The sequence below is a fragment of the Centrocercus urophasianus genome, unplaced genomic scaffold (genome assembly GCF_019232065.1).
Source record: "Centrocercus urophasianus isolate 14NV4802_14NV808 unplaced genomic scaffold, USGS_Curo_1.0 seq_1462, whole genome shotgun sequence".
Taxonomy (NCBI): Eukaryota; Metazoa; Chordata; class Aves; order Galliformes; family Phasianidae; genus Centrocercus; species Centrocercus urophasianus.
Genome location: NW_024884656.1, coordinates 1 through 20,645, shown reverse-complemented (window position 1 = coordinate 20,645; position 20,645 = coordinate 1). Strand labels below are relative to the sequence as shown.

Below are 20,645 nucleotides of genomic sequence, written 5' to 3'. Positions count from 1 at the left end.
ACACACACACACACAGACACACACACACACAGACACACACACACACACACAGCCCCATCTGGGCGCTCCCTCTGCTCCAGCCCACACACAGCTCCCTTTTCTCACTGCCCACCTCGGTTGGGCCTCCAGATCTTCTCCATGCCGTGCCGCATGAGGACGATGCGGGACAGCTCTGTGAAGGACTCGATGACGTTGAAGTTGCACAGTGGGCTGACCTCAAAGAACGTCATGCAGTTCTTCTCAGCGTACGCCCGGGCCTGCTCTGTGGGCACCTGTCGTTTGAAGGCCAGGTGAAGTCTGTTTCCCACCAGGATCCGGGGCACCCCTGGGGCATGCTGCAAAAAGAAGAACGGACGTGGAAAAGTAATCATGGCTTGTCTTTAGTGAGGGCAGCCAGCCCTGCCTAACTTCAATGGAGGTGAAGAGCAAGAGAGAGTAGAAGCTGCTCTGATGCTGAGCAGTCAGTGCTACATAAACGAGGACAATTCATTTTCTCCTCTCTAGTTCACTTGATAGGGAACCACAGCACAACCACTCCTGTACCCATATCAGAGGTGGCCCCTGCCTGGATTTTGTTACAGACCTCTGCACTTTGGTGCCACATTTATCTCCCCAGCCTCCCATCAGTGTGCCTGGCCCCTGGGCCAGAAGGGCCAGCAGCCCCAGCGCAAAGGGATGGTGTTTGGTAGGAAGCCAGCACGCCCCTGGGCCCTTCATGCAGCTCACCTCATCTATTTCCTTTATCCATCGATCTATCCCATCAAAGGACCAGCGGTTGGTGATGTCATACACCAGGAGAATTCCCTGATGGAAGAAAACGTGCAGTCACCAGGTTGCATATGAGGCAAACTAAAAGGAAGATTCACCCAGAAGACCGCTTCTAGACCCAAAAACTGAAAGGCTCAAAGAATGTTCCTCCAGTTGCATTAAAATTTATGTGCTTGATAGGGATAAAATTGATGCAGCAGGTCTATCATAGAATGGTCTGGGTCACAGAACACAGTGCTCATCAGTTCCAACCCCTGCTGTGTGCAGGTCGCCAACCAGCAGCCCAGGCTGCCCAGAGCCACATCCAGCCTGGCCTTGAATGCCTGCAGGGATGGGGCATCCACAGCCTCCTTGGGCAACCTGTGCCAGTGCCTCACCACCCTCTGGGGGAAAAATTTCCTCCTAGCATCCAACCTAAACCTCCCCTGTCTCAGTTTAAAACCATTCCCCCTTGTTCTGCACTTAACTCACATCTGTTGGGGAGGATTTTACTCCTATTTCCAACAAGTGATCAACTCTGGAAAAGACACCAGTTCTGTTTTGGTCAGGGGGTTCCCAAAGAACCGCCTCAGTGACTCTGCATCCAGAGGAGCAGGGCTGTGCTTTGTGCATTCCTCCTGCACAAACCTGATGGCCACTGCTCAGCCCCATGAGCGAGCCAGAAGTGCTTCTGGGGACGGATCCAGCTCACGTGGAAGGCAGCTGGACTGAGCTGAGAGCAAAGCAAACAGCCCAAGCCTGACTGCAGGGTGTCACAGGGCAGGCAGCTGGGCAGAGCCAGTCCTCCTGGAATCAGGAACCCGCAGGGAACAGCCAGCCCTACAGCAAGTCCTGGTGCAAAGGAGATCTTAAGGTGACAAAATTGAGAACTACCTGCTACCAGGAGAGAGACATCACTAAAATAAAGTGCATTCTGTGGGTGGGCCGGGGGGGGGGGAAAAACCCGACTGGGGGGGAACCTCTACTTTCCTCATTTGCTCTGTCTGTTTTGACTTCCAACTTCCAAAGCTGCACATGTAAACGAATGATAATCAGGAAACAACAGAGGAAGAGGGTTGAGGACCTCCTTCCAAGACAAACTGCCAGGGCATTCAATAGGCCCTACTTGCTTTCTTTCTGGACTGACAAGTTCCTTGAGCCAACAGAAACAGACCCAAGAGCTGGTTTGTGAGGATAGCTTCTGCCAGAACCACGCTCTCAGAGCAGTGTGGCTTTAAGCTTGCTGGCAGCTGCAGCCTGGATCTGCTTTGCAGAGCAATCAGGATAAAACATCAGCAAAACCACAACCCCAAGTTCTCAGGATCCAAGTGGAAGGTCAAGATCATGCTCTCTAACTCTACACTGCCTGCCAGCACAGCTTCCCAAGTCATAACACAACTCCACACACACACACTTTGAGTTCAGATTGTCAAGCAAAGCTTCCTAAGAGCAGACACCAAGGCCACGCTGCCCAGTGCCCCAATCCTGTCTCCATCCTCCCCAGCTTGGGCAAATGGGAGGAAGCAGCTTCACGTGGGGCTCAGCCAGGGGACCTTGTGCTTCTCCCAGGCAGCACAGGTGTGCTCCAGACATTGCCTCCCAAACGAACATCGCTGCTTTCTCCCCTGCAAAGAACAGCTTGCAGACACGCACGCAGGGAGCTGGCTCCAGCTCTGCAGACAGCTCTGAGGAAGAGCTGTTGGCTTTTTTTTTTTTCTTCCAGGTTCATAAAGAAAAAAAGATTCCTGTGGAATAACATGTGCAGAATTGTAATCAACCAGAAAGATGAACAGATTCCCATCTGCAGCCCAAAACCTTCTTTAAGTGCCCCGATGGCTCTCAACACCCCGATATCTCCATACCTCTCAGTATTTAGCATCACAAGACACCTTGTGAGAGCATCTGAGCTGAGCAGCCTCTCCCCAGCCTGCCCCTAGGTGGGTGGGAGAGGACTTTATCCCCCAGCACTGTCCCGGGATTTTTCACAGTTCATTTTCAAAGTCCATTTCCAGCCTGCTTTTGTTCCACACTTCTGGGATTGGTGCAAGCCTGAGCTCCCAGTGACAGATTTCCACGTGAGTGCATCACGCAGTGAACAAAGAACAGGGATAATCTATTATTGTACCCAGCAGCACACGTGGACCCTTACACTGCCAGAAGTCAGGCTTGTTTACAGCAGGAGCTCACACAAAGTCCTGTCCACATAATCAAAGAGAAACAAACCACATCTCTGTCTGGCTTAAGCACCTGCAGCAAGCAGATCTGCAAGCTTTGAAAGGTGGCAGAAGCAGCGTGCTTGAAAACAACTGCTCCCACCACTGCCACAAACCTCGGCACGCAGAGGACAGGGCAGCCAGGAGAGCCTCACTTGCTGCTACTGTGCACTGATGGAACAAAGCTGTTGGTTGCTGAGGAAGCCTGGAAGAACCCCCAGACTGGACTTTTGCAGCCCGCAGGACTAAGTAAGCCATAAACAAAGACAGCAAGGAGAACACCATGTCCCTTCTCCAGCTGGCACCTGGGACATTGGCCCAGGGCACTGCTCCCTGCTGCCAAAGCATTTCCCAACGGTGTAACACATGGGGGTTATTTATCACTGAGCTGGCAGTAAGCACTGTCACAGGCAGAGCTGACTCCTCCAGCAGCTGGATGCCCTCAGAATGACCAGAGGCAGGTAGAGTGTTTGCAGCACCCTGAAAGCTGCACAGCCTGCATCTCAGAGCCTGCTGAGCTGCCAAAAAGCCCACAGCTCTCTGCGTGCTGAGAAGCCCTGAGTGGGATAGACAGCAACCACTCAAACCTGCTGCCAAAGCAGAACTCAACAACACTCATTATTCTGTTAGGGCTGCAGCCTTGCTGTAAGATGGGAGCGTTCCTCAATGTCATTTTGACTTTCTGTGATAGTCTGTAACCATTCCTGAAGGACTTCTGTCACACTGCCTGAAGAGCTGGGACTTGTCTGCATCGGTTGAAAGAGGTCCCCTCATTAGAAGCCAGCTCACCAGGGACAGCAAGGCTACTCTGAGATGTTTCCAACAGGGCGACATTCCTCCCCAACAAGAAAACCACACAGCTCCAGAGCCAGAAGCCTGAACAGCAGCATGGAACCCTGGGCAAGGCCTCAAGGTGCTCAGAAAGAATCCTGCAGCCCAGGTTGAGCAAAAGCACAAAGCTCTGCTGTGTCAGAAAGGAAAGCTCACAAGGTCTGGCTCCTACCTGGGGACCACTTTTCCATTTAGCAAGGGTTTAACTTCAGGAGATTAAATTCTTATCATTCCATTCAAGAAGCAACGAGGTGGGAAGGGGAGCCAGGTGTGCTTCCCTTACTCGCAGATGCTTTTCACCCAGCAGCTGTTCCGTGTATTTTCCTAAGTTCTCTCCACTCATGTACCCCTTCTCAGCCAGCTCCAGCAAGGGCCAGGCCATGGCACCTGAGCACCTCCTGCTCTCCCAGCAGCCTCACAGCTCTCTCTGGAAACCCAGCTCTCACTGAGTTAGTCCTTGTTATTCCTTAAAGGAAGCCCAGCCCAGAAGCCCCATCTCTGCTCAATAAAAGCCTTCTGCTTGTTTCCAGCACAAAGGTGTTCATGGCTGGTTTACACCAAGCTGTTCTTGCACAAATATCATGCTGCACTTTAAGCAGAGTTTAACCCCTCTGGCATCTCTTTGCTCTTCCTGAGCTCCTGGTTTGTTAGGTTAGAAAAAGCTGTTTCTCTTGCTTCCAACAGTGCTTGCATCAGGCTTCCCACAGAACTCCTGAAGTCTGAGGACATCAACAGAGAAGAGAGGAAAGCAGACTGCCTAAGCACAGAAACTCAGCCCAACACACAGCATCGAGCACGTCTGGAAGAAACAGGGAACTCAGGAACACTTCATGCCTTCGTCACCACCCAGACCACACTTTTTTGAGTTGTTGAGCTGTCTTTATGCCATCAATAAAACTGTGTAACCAACTACTAGGTAGCAGCTTGCTCCCAGAGGAAGGGCAGCTCTGCCCACCTTTGACAGAAGTACTTATTTCCAGCATGCAGAAGCCAACAACTATTCAAGCCTGTTCTTGCAGCAGAGATCTTCATCATTCAAATCTAACATCCCTCTTGCATTGGTTAACCATGAAGAGTTTGAATTAGCATACTTTCTGCTTTCAGAAGACGTGGAGGTTATTTCAGAGACACTTGCATTCCTGCTCATTCAGGAACACTGCTGGGGTGCCACATGGGAGCCAACCACCTGAAGCTGTACTTCAAACCTGGAGAAAACTGCACCAGGGCTGCAGCTCTCAGCCTTCAGAAGGCACCCGCTCACTCTTCACTGTGCAGCACTCATCACAGAACATCTTTGAGCAGGCAGTGGAGATGTTTCACTTGGGAACTCTCTCTTCTTCAGGCAGGCTTGCTGCTTCTGGCTGTTTTGCAGTTACAGAGGGTAAAGAGTGGTTGTTGTTGGGACCAAGGCATCACAACAGTTCTCTGCAACAGGGATTCGTGGCATAGACAAAAAACAGACCCTGAGAAAGAAGCATAAGCTGCACTCTTGCCTAAGTGAAGTGCATGCTCCAGCACTCAGCAACAGACCATTCATGTTACAGGTGCCTCTGCCAAGCTGGCTGATCACATTTACTTGAATGCCTGTCCACGTGTTTCCTTGAGGACGGTGTGCAGGTAAGATGGACAAGGCAAAAAAACCTTCCCCACTGTACAGTGAGAGTTCCTAAAGCAATGCTGATGAATAAAGCAGAAGGGTAAGATGCTACCTCTAAACCAAACACGATCAAGAACCTCATTACAAGGAAGGAAGGTAAAAGAAAGCCGTTTCAAGCTTCAGGTCAGCTGGCTTCTCCCATCCAGCCTCAGGCGTGCTGTGTGCAGAAGACAGGCTGCAGGAACCCAACGGATGCACTCCCAGTGCCTTACAGCTCTGCTTCAGCTGCTAAACAGACACATAGCTTGATCTATCTCTACATTCTCACCACCGTTTCTTTCACCTTTCCCATCTGTCCCAGTTCATCACACGGCAGCCACAAGCTCTGGCACACACTGTGCAGGCTCTGCTGGCTGGAGCCCAATGCAGACACTGTGCTTGCTGCTCCCTGTTTGATTTGGGCATTTGACAGCAAGGTCTCAGGAAGACTGCCCAAAGCCAAGCCGTGTGGCAACCAGAAAACCACAGTGCCCCATTGCTTGCTTATAAGGGAAAGGACACCACCTCAAGCATGCAGGTTGCATTAGGACTGGAGCTCTGTACAGTTTTCTGAAATACAGTGTGAGCAGGGTGAAGTTCTGTGTAAAGTAGAAGGACTTTTGCCAAACTTTTTGAATAAGAAAAGAAAGGCAATCACTGTAGTTCTTTTAACTTAATGAGATTTTTTATTTTTTAAGCTAATGATCCTTTATCTGTAGGGACTCTGGGATGTTACTCAAAGGATGACTATTAATACATCAAAAAAAGCACTGTTAAATAGCATTTCTTTCAGAAGACCAAAAGATTTTACTAGCCATTCACCATCTAGATGCTATTCTGGAACAAGGCCCAAAGGAGAAGCTCAAAATTTAACTCTCTGTTTCATGTTTTAAGGAACTTAGTTTAAGATCCAAGTGAGCTGCTCTAGTTTCAAGCCTGCACCGAATGTACAAGCAGGAGCCACCTTATTTTTGGAACCGATTTGGTGGCAATACAGAGGAAGAACTCCATTGGGAAAGCTGGTGTTGTTTTGAAACATACCTGATAAGCCTCTGAAATTAGGAGCCCCCACATTAAAGCTAAGGCAGATCTCAGGTTAGAATTGCCTCATTCTCTGTAATTCCAACTTCTCAACCCTCGTCTAGAAACAACAGACAGCAATCCATTACAGCACGTCCCAGCAGCAGCCCAGGAGTGTCCCTCACTCCTCTGTCTCCTACCATTCCATAAAACAAGAAAACCAGAGCACAGGAAGACCTGTGGTGCCTCTCGGTATTTTCACCCCATCCTTTTCATACCCTCTATTTTCATCCCATCCTTTGATGCTTGATTTGCCTCAGAGCTTTTTGCTACAGCATGAAAGATTGTTACAGCCCAAAGAAAAGGACTGGCTCCTGTCAAACACAGGACAGCAGTGCTCACCTGGGCTCCTCTGGAGTACGACCTGAAAATGGTGCAAAATCTGCCTTGCCCCGACGTGTCCCTGAAACAAAGAAAACCTGTGAAAGGTAGGAAGAAACAAATCCCAGACTCCACATCTCCCACTGAGCTACAAATGGGAAAAGTGGCACCTTACAAGAAAGGGAAACACAAAATAGAAGGAGCGTATGCAATCACATAGGGCAGAGAGATAAATTAGCTGTTTGTTAGAAAAATGAGGACATCAGTTCCTGAGAGAGCAGGATTCTAATTAAACCATGAAATCATACACCCTTAGAGTCAGTCTCTGAGGCTGAGAATGTGTCATTCGTTCCCAGTGTAACAGTTCACACAGAACACTAATTTCATACACAGTTATTTCATACACGCCTTGGTAGACAAGTTTGCTTTCATGTTTCAGGACCTGTGTCACTCCCTACTCGATCCAGCTGAAGCACAACAGGGGCAGGCTATTCCTCCTGCACTGTTGGGGCATCTTAGCAGTTTATATCTCAGAGCAGGATCAGATGGGCTCCAGCTCTTCTTCCAGTGCTGACAGGTAAGGAAGGGTCACCTCTATGTGCAGTGCTCTCACTTCTCCATCCCAGTGCCAGGGATACACCCTGCTCTCCAGGCACTGACTGTATGGTGACCAAGTCATGGACAAATCCAGGCTTCTGTAGGAACTGAGGGCTTTGTCCTCCTAATTCTATTTGTTTCCCACTCTAGGATTTCAGCTGAGTCCAGTATTACCTTCAAAACAGTATCACTCCCTTAGAGCTGTATGGGAATGGAGTCAGCTGTGGTGGAGAAAGGCTGAAATGGAACCACTTTGGCAAAGGACAGCATGCTGCTGCTGCTGCTCCGTCACAGAAAGGGGTCTGATTCACTAGGATAACTGACTGGGTAGAGGAGCTACCAAGCCTCAGCACACAGCCAGGGATGCTCTGCACTGGCCATGCTGTGGTGCAGCTCAGAAGCCAAACTCACCAGAGCTCCAGCTTGACCCTTCTGCCGTCCAGCAGGATGGTAGTAGTCTTGTAGTCAATTCCTAAAGAGAAAAGAACAGGGGTCAAACAGGCAGGGAAGTGGTGATGCTGAGAAGCCTGCCCAGAGAACGCAGCTGCTGCTTTCCGACTGCAAGGACAAAAGGAGTGAAGAACTACAAGGCATGCACACCTGCTATGCTTGCTAATAGAAACATGCAAATTAAACTGTTTACTTCATTAAACAAGGAAAGTCTCAAACTCGGCGATGGAAGAACTGACTCAATGTGAATGTATTTTGGAAGAATGTTACTTTTTCTATTACCATCCTCTACACTCATCCTTGAGGGCACAGCAGCACACAGCAGCCCATACTGCAGAGCAACGCAGGGCAGTCAATGTGAGCGTTGGGTTCCAGTGAGAGAGAAGCCCAGAAACCCTCAGTTACAAGCCCCACCATGGCACGGCCACGCTCCATCACCTCTGTATTTCATTTTCTTTCCTCTCAGCAGGGGAGCAATGTGAGGGGTTTCACATTAGGGCCACGTGTGTCTGCAAATCAGGCTGATGCAACTTCAGGAGGTTCCTCCAGCAGCTCAGCTGCTGAGCAGGCAGGGGCAGAGCAGGCAGAAGGCACTCCCTCCTCAACAACAGCTGAGAAAACAGCACGGACAACTGCTTCCCATAGGGCCCCAGCTCCAGAGCAGCAGAAGACCCTGAAATTGCAGTCACACGAGGAGTGCCCAGCACCTTCAGACAGATTTTGTGCACAGTCACCCTTCCTGCAGCTTCCCTGCAAGCTCCTGTACATCTGGTTGATCTCTACCACTTGCTGCACCCACTGGAGAGCATGAAGTAATTTACAGCCATCTGTAGCAATGCCAAGTAACTTCCCTCCGATTGCATCAGCTTCATTCTCTCCTCCAGCTACTACATATCAAACTCTGAACATGTATTAAAAACTCACTGCTGAGTAACCACCTGTATGTCCCTTCTGCAACAACACTGCCCTGAAAACCAAACAGACAAGTTTGTCAATAAGGCAAATGGATTTTTGTCTGAGTCATCAGCAGGAGCTCCCTGTTAGAGAGAAACAAATTAGATTTCAGTCTTCGCAGGGTGCTATAAAAAGCAATCAAGATAATTACCTTAAATTCCAACTATTTCCAGTGCTTTATCACAGAAAATAGATAGTTTACTTTTTATCGTCCTCCAGAGACGAGTGGTTTGTATTTATTTGCTTGGCAGATATAAAACCCGCATCCCTGGGGACAGCAAGCAGCAGCGAGCCTGCTCCATGCCCACGAGAGAGCAGAACATCCCTGTGAATCCTCTTAGCTCCCAAAGCGGGGCAAAGTAAGAGGCATCAACATCCAGCACCTCGTGCTCACAGCACACAAAGGAGGGCACAAGGGCTGGGTTTCACACTCTGGGAGCTGCCAGTCCCCTGGTCCATGCACAGCTCTTCCTGCACATTGCAGCTGGAAGAGAAGAGCAGTGGCCTTTGAGGATGGCACCGCTGAAGGACCGCGATGAAATCAGCCTGAGGAAGCTGTGTGCACCCAAGCAAAAAGCAAAGCTGTTTTGTCTTTTTATTCTAGGCTACAATCAGCATTTAAACACACGTGGTAAAGTAAGCTGGCAACTAGAGATGCCTTCCAGGCTGGATGTGGCTCTGGGCAGCCTGGTCTGGTGGCTGTGCCCCTGCGCATAGCAGTGGGGCTGAAACTAGATGACTCTTGTGGTCCTTTTTAACCCATCCTGTGATTCTTTTGTGTCCAATCCACATACACTCACACTTGAATTAAGAGCTAAATGTACAAGTTACTTTGAGCAAAAAACCTCCACCTACAAGCTCAGTGGTGAGAACAAAGACTGTGCAGCTGCAACATCTGTGACAGCTTCAGCTCTGCTTCCCCTCTGCATGCACACAGTGCATCAGGCCAGCTCAAAGGGACCCTTCCATTAAAGCTTGCACCTAACTGTTCTGGGGAGGGATCTGTCCTGCACTGGCTTGGTGCTCAGAGCAGGAAGCAGATCCTATGTGACACGAGCCAAACCCATGTGCTGCTGCCCTGCCAGCCACAGCCACCCCTGAACTCAGTGCAGCACTGAGGGGGATGCAGAGCAGGGCTGCCCCTACCTGGCCCTGTCCGAGGCGCTGCTGTGCAGCCTAGGCTGGAGCTCAGCTCCTTGTCCCAGAGCTGCTGCCTGGCCGGGCACAGCAGCCACTAGATGTCATCGTCGCCCAGAGCGCTGCTGGCAGTCTGACGCTCCCAGCCAGCCACGCTGTACCACAGATTTTTATTTATTTATTTATTTCCATTTTGGGCAGCTCAGAAACTGATAAACTCAGCAAAGGTGTTAAATTTTCCTTCCTGTAGTCATCAGTGGTTTCTCCAACCCGAGCATCACCTCAGCTGGCAGCCGCATACGGCTCATTTCAGGACTGCCATTTCAGCTCCTGCAGCAGGGATGCACAGCCACAACCCCACACCACATCCCTGCAGCCTTCCTGGCCTCTCTGCCACCCGCCTGGCCGCCCAGACACACAGCCCTGCAGGAGGCAAGCAGCCCTGCTGAAAGCTCAGCAGCTATCAGCCCATCTCTCTTGACCAACACCAAGCATGATGTAACCAAACTAGCGACGCTCGGTGAACAAGTCGGGGCTGTTCCCTGTGATTTAGCATTCAGTCCAACCCCTCTGCTATTCTTCTTCAGGCTCCTGCTTACGCCGATGCCAACATGACCCCACTGTTGGAGCTGCCAGCCGGCCTGGCACGCAGCAACCTGTTGTCACCATGGCTGGGGACAGACACCCCGCTCCCCTCCCAGGGCCGGGCTTCACGCACGAGCACCATAATCATTCCTGGGCAAAGCTCCAGGGCATCCCAACCTTTATCCCTTCTGCCAGGCAATATATGGGAAACCTGCCCACCAGCCACTTTCCCATGGGAATGGGCAGGGTGTACATAGGAATCTCTGACCTATTCCAAATTACTCATGCCAACACAGGATGCTTCACATCAATGCCCGCTGAAACAAAACTCGGACGAGTTAAAATTCAAGCTTTCAGCTGTGAGATTACATCTGATGTAACCAGGAAAAGCAAAACCCCGCCAAGAAGTGACACTTTTCTTCCAGCACTCGACAGCACTTCGTGGTGGGGCTGCCAGCATCCTTCCCCTGGGAACTCATTGCCCTGCAGGACGTGTCCCGACACCATCACTGAGCACTGAGCACCCTCTGCACAGCAGCAGCATGCCAAAAGCCAAAGTCAGAGCAGGGCTGGTGGACAAGCAGGCACAGGGGCTGAGATGTCACTGGAAAAGGCAGAAAGATAACGGGGATGTGTACTTCATGCTGCTCTTGAGCTGTATTTCATGCAGTTCTTGAGATCTTCCCTTCAAATGACGAAGATATTGAGAAAATTGCTTCAAATGTTGAAGCGACCAATGCTCTGTACTGCTGTAAGCACAGTGGTTCTTTATGTAAGTTCCTGCTCTAGAAAAAAGGAGTTTTGCAGTTGTAGGCTCTCAAGGCTGACCCTGCCACAATCTCCTGCACACATCTCCTGTCCTTACAAAGCAGGATCTGCACAAACTCTTCTCAATTTTCCTACAAAACAATCAGAACAGCACACAGATTATTTTCTCCTTTGGATTTCCGAGACAATCCTCAGCAGGTGTTGGGATGAAAACGAGTCCAGCACTCCTTCAACAGAGGCAGCGTGGCAGCTGCCAAAGCCAACAGTGCATTTTAGGTCTCTGAGTACCATCCTCCCTGAGAGAGGCTCTGATAAGCCAACATGTTTGCCCTACAGCTGGGCAAACACACAGGGAGCTGCCATGGCAGAGGGGAGGGAGAGCTGCCCCCATTGCAACAAACTGCCCACAGGGTCCCCAGGACTTTTCTCCATATCAGCACTGCACCAGGCTGGCAGCAGCTCCAGCCTCTGCCTGTCATGTCTCAAAACAAACAACCAAACACAAATGTAGTTCATATATGAATCAGGAGCAAAGGGCATTCCAGGTGACATCCAAAAATCACTTCCCAAAGGAAAGGAAAAAATGTGGTGCATTCAAGTGAGACACTGGCACAGTTACAGATAGTTTCTGTCCTAGTGCCACTCTGCTTATCCCTTACAGTGGGTGCAAATCAGAGCAACCCTTTTGCTGCTTCAGTCACTGCTAGGGTTTGCAGGGCTCAGTTTTGGGGCCAGTTCTCTTTGATGTCTTCTTCAACTTGGATCCAGGGCTGGAAGACACACTGAGTCAGTTTGCAGAAGACACTGAACTGGGAAGAGCTGCTGCTTCCCTGGAGGGAGGAAAAGCATTGCAGAGAGATCTTAACAGATTAGAGGGATGTGCATTGGCAGCCACATGAGGAATAACAGGAGCAGTGCTGGATTCTGCACTGGGATGGGGCAGCCCTGGGCACTGAGTGGGGACACGATGCTGAGATGCAGCCCTCAGAGCAAGGCCAGGAGCCCACTTCTATTTGAGACGGGGCAGCTTTGCCATCAGTACAACCAAAGCCAATGTGCCACAGCTGTCTAACTGAAAACATTCAGTTTCCACCCAGACATTCTGTTCTCTTACAGGTCATCAGTTCCGCCGAGTCCAGAGGAAGGCCTGGGTCCACATTACCAGGTATTTACTAAGGTAAATAGGCTCATGTTGCCAGCATCTGATGGCGGGAGGGATGGGATCCTTCTCAAGCCCCACCACTCCCCTACAGCAGCAACTCCAGGGACACCTGAATTCACCTCTGCAAGGACTCCAGCCCGACCTGGCAGCCCGCACGTCCCTGCCCTCCTTCCCCACTCACCCTGTGTGCTGCCGGAGAACGATGCGGCACGCACCGAGCAGCAAACCCCCAGAGAGCAGGCCTTAGTCCCCACTGGGGAGCAGAAAGAACAGGCTTAGTGCCACCCTGGCCAGAGAAAAAGGAAGGAAGAAAAGCAAAGCTGGAACCTGAAACAGAGAACACTTCCAAGATTCAGCCGCCTCCAATTTCAGTGTCCTCAGGTAACCGGAGCCGGTTGCAACACACCGCGTTCAACAAGATGCTTGGGAAAAAGCAGAGCAGGTCTCTGAGCATATGGCAAATAAATAACTGGAAAAACGTGAAGACACACTGTGACTGCAGAGCAGGAGAACGTCGGGGTAAGGAACAAACCTTGTTTCTCCTCACAGCGGGGCAGCAACGAACACCTCGCAGTCAGCGTGGTGCACTGCAGACTGCAGCAAATGTGAGGCACGAGAGTCAGGGAAATCCGTACTCAACAGACGAGGAAGGATCAGCAGTCACAGCATCCCGTGCAGCTGCACTTGTGGCAGTGAGAACAATCACATGAAGATGTACACATCAAGAAACACTTGAGGGCGAGCCAATGGAACAAGTCATCTTTTGTTCCCTTCTTTAGAAAGAAGATGTTCAGAAAAAAATCTTCAGTAAAGTTTCTTAATCAGAAGGACTTTGAGAGGTGCAGCTAAGCAGAGAAGGATAATACCATCAGTTGGTAACCTACATCAAAATAATACTGTGGAGCCCAGCAAGAACACCATAATTAATACTGAAGTTTTCAGTCCCAGCCCAGATGCTGCTGGGGAGCAGAACCAAGCCTGGCACTGCTCTGTGTTCCGGTACAGCCAGAGAGATGGTTAGAAATGCTGTCAGTTTCATCTGACAGCAGGATAAAGTGAGCTCACCGACCTGAGACCAACACAGGCAAAAATGGAGTGGCCTGCTGATGGAAAGCACCCAACGCACCCGCACACACCTGGGAGGTGCGGTCGGCCTCTGTGCTGGAAATGCTTCCCTGCGTGTGCCAGACAAGCTGCTGGAAGCTCCCTCCCTCTCCTCCACGCAGAGCTTGTGCAAACCTTTCAGGTAGACGAACAGAGAAGAGACAAGCAGGTTATTAAAGCTAAGCAAAAAGCAGCGCAGCGAGCAGCACGTCTGAGGGGGGGTTGGAACTACATGATCCTTGAGGTCCCTTCCAACCCGGGTGATTCTGTGATTCTGTGATTCTGTGTGTGAGGGGCTCCGTTCATAACGGCATTCCTGTGCTCTTCAGCACAGCCTGAAGCAGCCAGAGCAGAAACTCATTTATCCCAAACGTCAGCAATAACTGAGAAGTGCTCAAAGACAACCTCTTACCCTGCCAAGTCCCTGGGTGTTACAGATGTTAACAAGAAGTTTCTCAGCCATGACTGACGTGGCTGGGTTTTAACATCTCACCCGGGCGGGTGCAGCACACAGAGAGCAGACATGCAGCTCCAGCCAGCACACCTCGCCTGGCTGAGCTTCCATGGGGATGAGACCTGCTCACAACAGGGCTTGTGCCCCGCTGCAAAGGCTGAGCACCAGGAGTTTACCACCAAACCTCTCCTGGGCAGAAGGCAGCGCCGGGACCAGCGCTGAACCGACTCTGTGCTGCCTGTAAGTGGTGTTAAATCATTCAGAGAAAGGTGGTATGAGCACATAAGCAGTAGCTGATGAAAAAAAAGAGAATTTCAATCTGTCCAAATAACGAGTGATGAAGTCATCCGACCTTAAAAAGCGTGTGCAACAGCACATTAACAGCAGCAATTGAGCTCGTCAGCTCAGAGCTGTAAGCCACAGAAAAATCCCTTCCAAACAACACATGAGCTCATCAGCTTGAGTCATGCATTCAATTACCTACTCCTCACATAGACAAATAACAAATTATCTTCATCAGCAACGGGGGTCAACAAAACATATGGCTTTGAACAAAGATGGCTTCATCTCAGGTCTGTGCCTTTTGGCACTAACACACCTCGCAGCATTGCTTTGTTGTTGTCAGCACGGTGATAAAGTTCCTGAACAGCAGTGCTGCAGAACAGCCCAGGCTGGTGACTGCAGGGGTGGAGCAGAAGGCCACAAAGCAGCACTCCTACTGCTGTGCTGCAGCGTGGTGTGATGGGAAGCTACCTTCAGAACAGGCACCAGAGGTCTCTGCTCCCAGCAAACACCCTGATCAGCGCTGCTCCACGCAGGGCACAAGGGGCCATTTGCTCCAGCCTTCATCATCTCCTCCTCACAGCAGCAATCCAAGCCCTACTCCTGCTGCACAACCTGATGTGAAGCGACTCAGCTCTGAGCGCATCACAGCTGGGATGGGAGACTCACAAGAATGTTTCCCAAGTGCTTTGTTCCCAAGCATCCAGCTATCGACTCCAAGGTAGCCACCTCAGACCAGAAATTGCTTGTTTATAGCCAGCCAAAAGCAAAATGTGTATTCACTCCCTGCAGGATGCCCAGCCCTGCTGAGTGCTTCGCCTGCCAGCTGCTGCTCCGCGTCCCAGCGGTGCTTTGGCAGCACTGGATACCCACAGAGGAACTGTTCCATGCTGAGGATGACATCTGTATCTGAAATTTGTATTTGGAGCCAGAAGCAAATCTGTTCCTGGAACTCCAGCCATTTCAGTGGGCACCCAGCAAGCTGCTGAAACAGCCACAAGACAGTCCAGAACTGGGAATGTTAAGTGGATTTGTTCTTTAGAAGAACATCAAGATTGAATTTATGCACAGAAGCTTCTACAAACAAAAGAGTTTCTTCATCCTCGGCAGTTCTGATGTCCATAAAAACCATACAGCTGCACCCAGAAACAAAGGCAGCCAGTGAGGATGCATGGCAGGGCACCATAACAATCAGCATTGTTGCTGGGTCACCATACAAACACCAAGATGCACTCGGAGACAAAAACAACAACAAAAAATCATTCAAAAAGGGCTAAGTTATTGTGTGAAATACCTTCAGTACACTGCCCTCCCAGTGCTTAATGCAGGCACCTCCTGACACCACGTGCATGGATTCCCTGCTCCTGTGCTTGATGCAGGTTCTGCCTGTTGAATGGACCCACTGCAACTCCACACAGCAGTGCTGCCTGCTGTCCTAATGGGGAGGGAGAGAAGAAGTCCAGATGGGTACAGCCATGTGCAAGGGAGCACTCCTCATCAGCAGGACCCCCATGTGAGCAAACTCAGTCCCAGAACTGCCATCACATCCTTAGTGCTACTGCAGCCCCTGAAGGATCACACAGACCTCTGATGCTCCCCATGGGATGGGGCTCTCAGCACAACAGTGCGGGCGAGCTGAGATCTCATATCAGAGCTTCCTTGCTCCTCCTCAGCCCCAAATTAAATAGAAAGCTGTACAGCATAATACAGCACCCTGCTTGCCAGGCCTGGGCTGTCAGAGGGCAAGGAGGTGAGAGCAAAGCAAGGCTGTAAATCCTTGGCTCGGAAAGCTAAGCTCGTAGTGCAGCTGTTTGTGAGTGCACGGAGAGATGCTCTGCTCTTCAGTGAGAGGGAGGGAAGGAAGGAGCTGCTGAGGAGAACATGCCAGGGAACAGCTGGAAACTGGAGCTGAGGGAGATGGGGCAGAGAAGGAAATTTTATGTGGGCTTTCCTATGTGGTTTAGATAGGAAAAATACACACCACCAGAAGCAGACTCATCTTGGAATCGGGTAAAATGGAAACAGAAAGAAGAAACAACCCTAAAAACAAAGAGAAACCTTTAACTCAATTCATTAGAAGAGCACTCTAGCCATTCCAGATTTACAGTACTAGGCTCACATCACCCTAGGGGCTTGAGGTTCAGAGTCCCCTACCAGCAAAGCTCTTATTCAGGGTCAGTAAGTGCTCAGCTCCCCCCCCCCAGGAGGGCACCTGGAAGGTGACACACATCACCCAATGCACTGAGCACCCCCTATCCTGACTTAAAAGACAGCAGAAGACATCCAGACCTGCGTGGGACTTGGGCCTGTTTGGGCTCTAAAGCCACAGCCGGGCAGTCCCACAACAAACAGAGACAGAGGATCAATGCAGTACATCCAGAATTATTATCATCATACAACAAAGGAAAAGAAATAAAGGAGAGAGAAACAAGAGATGCTGGAATTGTTTCCAAGCCACAGCCTGCTCCAAAGAGATCAGTTTTGCATCCCTGATGACACGGAAAGAACCATCCCTGAAGGACACGGGTGCAGGCGCTGGCAGACACACTGACCTGGCTGACACACACTCCCCACTCTTCCATAGCTGGAAGAGATCTCCAGCAGCACGGCTGACCTGAAGCTTTCCCTGCAGGCTGATCCCACACAAGAAGACAACAGCAAGTCTCCATTTAGAATGCTTTGCCTCAACACAGCTCCCATCAGAGTGCTAAAACCTCAAAATAAACCACGATTCCAGTTACTACAGAGACCTGTCACTGCAGCAGCACTGCCCCAGCCAGAGCTCTTACCCAGCACAGCCACAGCCAGAACTGATTGCCATGTGCTGAGGAGGGGAAGGCAAAGTGCTGCCAGAGATGTACGGAGTCCTGCCGTGCCACAAGCTGCACAGGTAGAACAGATGTTTGTGGCAGCCCCTGGGTGATGTTCCTGGTCACACACTGGTGGCTGAGGGTTGGGGTGAACTGCTGGGGGTGAGAAAGCAACTGCTGGAGAGAAAGGGTGGAGACAACAGCAGTGGGAGCTCCGAATTCAGACAACTGCACAAAGAGCAGCAGAGGAGAGCACATCCAAGGAGGTGGCTGCTGAGGAAACAATGTTATCTGCGGGTAAACAGCACTTAATAAGGGGGAAACAAGGGGCACAGTCACATCGCAGAGGGGTGGTCACAACAGGACGGGGCCATCAGTGCTGCTCCAAGCACTGCCTGAGAGCAGAGCAGACGTAAGGAAGCCATGAGGAGGATAGCTTAACGTGAACTGAGAGAAACAACATCTATCTATCCCCCTTCCAATCAAAGCCATCTGTTCAGAAACACACTCCATTCTGTCCTGAGCACACATGTCAGCTCTCCTACAGGAGCAGCAGCAGGTGAGGGGGCAGCCCTCTCCCAAAGCAGCGTGCAGCCATGCAAGGATCAGCAAAGAGCACACAAGGCATCCACATCAGAGTGGCAGAGCCTGCCTTGGCCTCTTCCTGCTGCACGGCACCCAGGGAAGCAACGTGCAGCAACTCCACGTGAGTCACACTGCTGCCTCCTGCAGCAAGCCACCCAACGAGCTGGGCAGGATGGCTGTGGGGTAAGCGTGCTGACAGCCAGCTGTTCCAGAAAGGCTGTGACACAGCACTCAGCAGGCAATGGGTCCTGCTGTGATGAGCACCAGGCTGCGCAGGGGTGGCTCTGTGGGAAGTTTGAGGGAGAAAGCTGGGAACATCCTCCTCCAAAGAGCAGCACAAATGCTAACTCGAGGCCTTTTGAAACTGCCTAAGAGAAAGACAACTTTAACTCCACCTCAGTTCCAAACTCTCCCAGCCTGGGGATAGCAACATCCAGCTGCATGGCACGAGTAGTGCTCCCAAGGGATGGATCCACTCTTTGCAGGGAGCACAGCTGACTTGGTGCTCCCTGAGACCCACAGCCTCAGCAGCTTCAGCATCAACCTCGTGAGAAACTCAGACGGCAGCTGAAATTCAAACCTCTGATCCAAAGAGCCATTTTCAAGCCTCCAGAAGCTCTGCATTGAGGGTCTGATGCAGCACAAGGGACCAAGCTACATGGACGCAATGAGAAGGGACGCTCTGCTGCTGGGGTCCTGAATGAGAACAGACAGAAGGATCTATGATGCTTCAGAAATACACATCACAGAGTTCCAGGCTTTCAGGAGCAAGCTGTGGTTCCTCACCAAGTAGATGCTGACAAAACGTGCCCCAGTCACAGGATCAACCTCAAGTAAACTCCACTTCACACTGACCATGGCAAGCTTTGCCATTGGGTCAGAAGAAACAAGTTGTGGGTGATCTGTTTTTTCAGATTAGGATGTGGGGTGGGGGGACGGTCAGAGAAGGAAGGAGGAGGACTGATGAGAGTGAAGCTTACAAAGAGAACCCTTCCACAGTGCTGTCGATGTGGTTTCAGGACAGCATTAAGCAGACGGTATGGAGGAGGCCAAGCACTAACACCAAGTGCCTTCACACCTGGGATGCTCTATAGGGCACAGCTGCACACAGCACAGAGACCTGCTCCTTCAGTGCATCCCCAGCACTCCAAGACTGATGCCATCCAATTGCCAAGGCCGTCAGGGATAGCTCAGGATCAAACTCTCCAATTTCAAAGCTGCTCCATCCGATCACAGGCTCAGCAGAAGCAATAGAAGCAGAGACTATCAAAGCACATATTAGTGTAAAAAACCAACCAAACAAAAAACCAACAGCATGTGACTCAATTCCCTAACTAGGAACGGGCTCATTTGCTTACAGAAAAGGAAGGTTCTGAAGACATTAGCAGACTGAGATCTGTTTTTTCTAGAAAGAGACGATGTTACTTTGCTGTTACAAAGTACTGGGTGCAGAGAGGCTCCCTTCCCAGCCATAGCTAAGTCACAGTGTTGGGTTCCACACGTGTATCAAAGAACACACACTCACTTCCCAACCACCCTCATTACTCCTGCCTCATCAGCATCTGAACAACAGCCAAAAACATCCACAGCATAACACGACCACAATGCCAACAGCCCACTTCACCCTTCGATCTGCCCTGCTCAGTAAGCCTCATTCCCAGGGAGCAGCTCCATCGCTCCCACCACGGGTTCTTTAGGGATGGGAACTCTGGGGAAGCTTAAAAGCACCGAATGGCTCCTCAAAGCCAAACCACAGCCACACATCTCTATGGACGAACAGTACCACAGCCTTTTGCTTCCAGAATTTGTTACTCTAATCTCATAGCCCTCCCGAGCTCTGAGTCACTGCCTCCTCGGAGGTACCAGGTGTGCACTTCCATCACTCCTGCAGTGCTGCTGGCAGCTCTGAGGGCTGAGTGCACCATGCCTTTACATCAAGGCCTGCTTCAGTTCCAAGCCCTGAGAAGCACCCGGCTCTCTCAGGCTGCCGTTCGCTGAGAAAACCAAGCACCAACTGCTCCAACCATCGGGTCAGCTGCGGGGACGGTGAAGGATCTGCATTGCACAGCTTCTATTGAGCCCCCGGGGCCGTTATTTTGCGCTGAGGCCAGAGAGAAGGATGACAGATTGAACGCCACTCCAGGACCCGCACCCTGCCGGGCTGTGCTATGCTTTAACTGCAGCGCGGGGCTGCAGGAAATAGCACAGTGCCACTCCTCGGCTTTTAATCACGGTCTTGTGACACTACAGTTAATAGCCTGCCGTGGGCTCCATCACACACCTCGACGTTGGAAGGAGGCGGACAAACGATGCAGCAGCACACGGAGCCCAGCAGCTCCTCTCTGCAAATAACGCTCCCGTTCTTTTGTTACAGACCCGCTTCCTCGCAGCGCGGCTCGGCACGCAGCGGGCAGTGAATGGGGCAGAGCCGCGGGGACGGCACCGGGCGACCACACCGGGCAACGGGCGGCCCACGACGGACCCCCGCAGCCCCCGCAGCGCCGTCCCCCCGCGCTGCCTCGCCCTTACCGTTGCTGTAGGCGTACGGGGACTCGGACGCGCCGTCCTGGAGGCTCTCCAGGATCTCCCCTTTGCCCACGTCGCTGTCTCCCACCAGCAGGAACTTGAGGAGGTAATCGTAGCTTTTCACCGGGCTGCCCTGCGTGCCCATCCTCGCTCCCCAGCCGCATTCCAGGCGCCGCCGGGCCGACGGCCGCCCTCAGGTCCTCCCGCGGGGCTCAGCGCTCCGCCCTCCCGCGGCCCATCTGCGGAGCGGAGCGGGACCTGCGGGGGAGGAGAGCGGCGCTCAGCCCGCGGCCGCCGACAAAGCCCCGCGCCCGGCCCGCCGCTAGGCCCCGCCGCCCCGCGCGGCCCGGCCCGCTGCTCCCCGCCCTCCAGAGCCCCGCAGCCCCGCGGCGGGCGGCGGCCG

At 51.6% G+C, this 20,645-nt stretch overlaps 1 protein-coding gene across 1 annotated transcript in view; it reads right to left on the bottom strand.

Annotated features, from left to right (window-relative positions):
• Positions 1-20,440, bottom strand: part of RAB40C (RAB40C, member RAS oncogene family) — a 22,474-nt gene extending 2,034 nt beyond the window's left edge. The window contains 5 exon segments of the mRNA XM_042815276.1: positions 113-335; positions 727-804; positions 6,850-6,910; positions 7,837-7,897; positions 20,246-20,440. Of these exon segments, the coding sequence (XP_042671210.1) occupies positions 113-335; positions 727-804; positions 6,850-6,910; positions 7,837-7,897; positions 20,246-20,387 (565 nt within the window). The 5' untranslated portion in view covers positions 20,388-20,440.
• Positions 20,441-20,645: the final 205 nt, after the last annotated feature.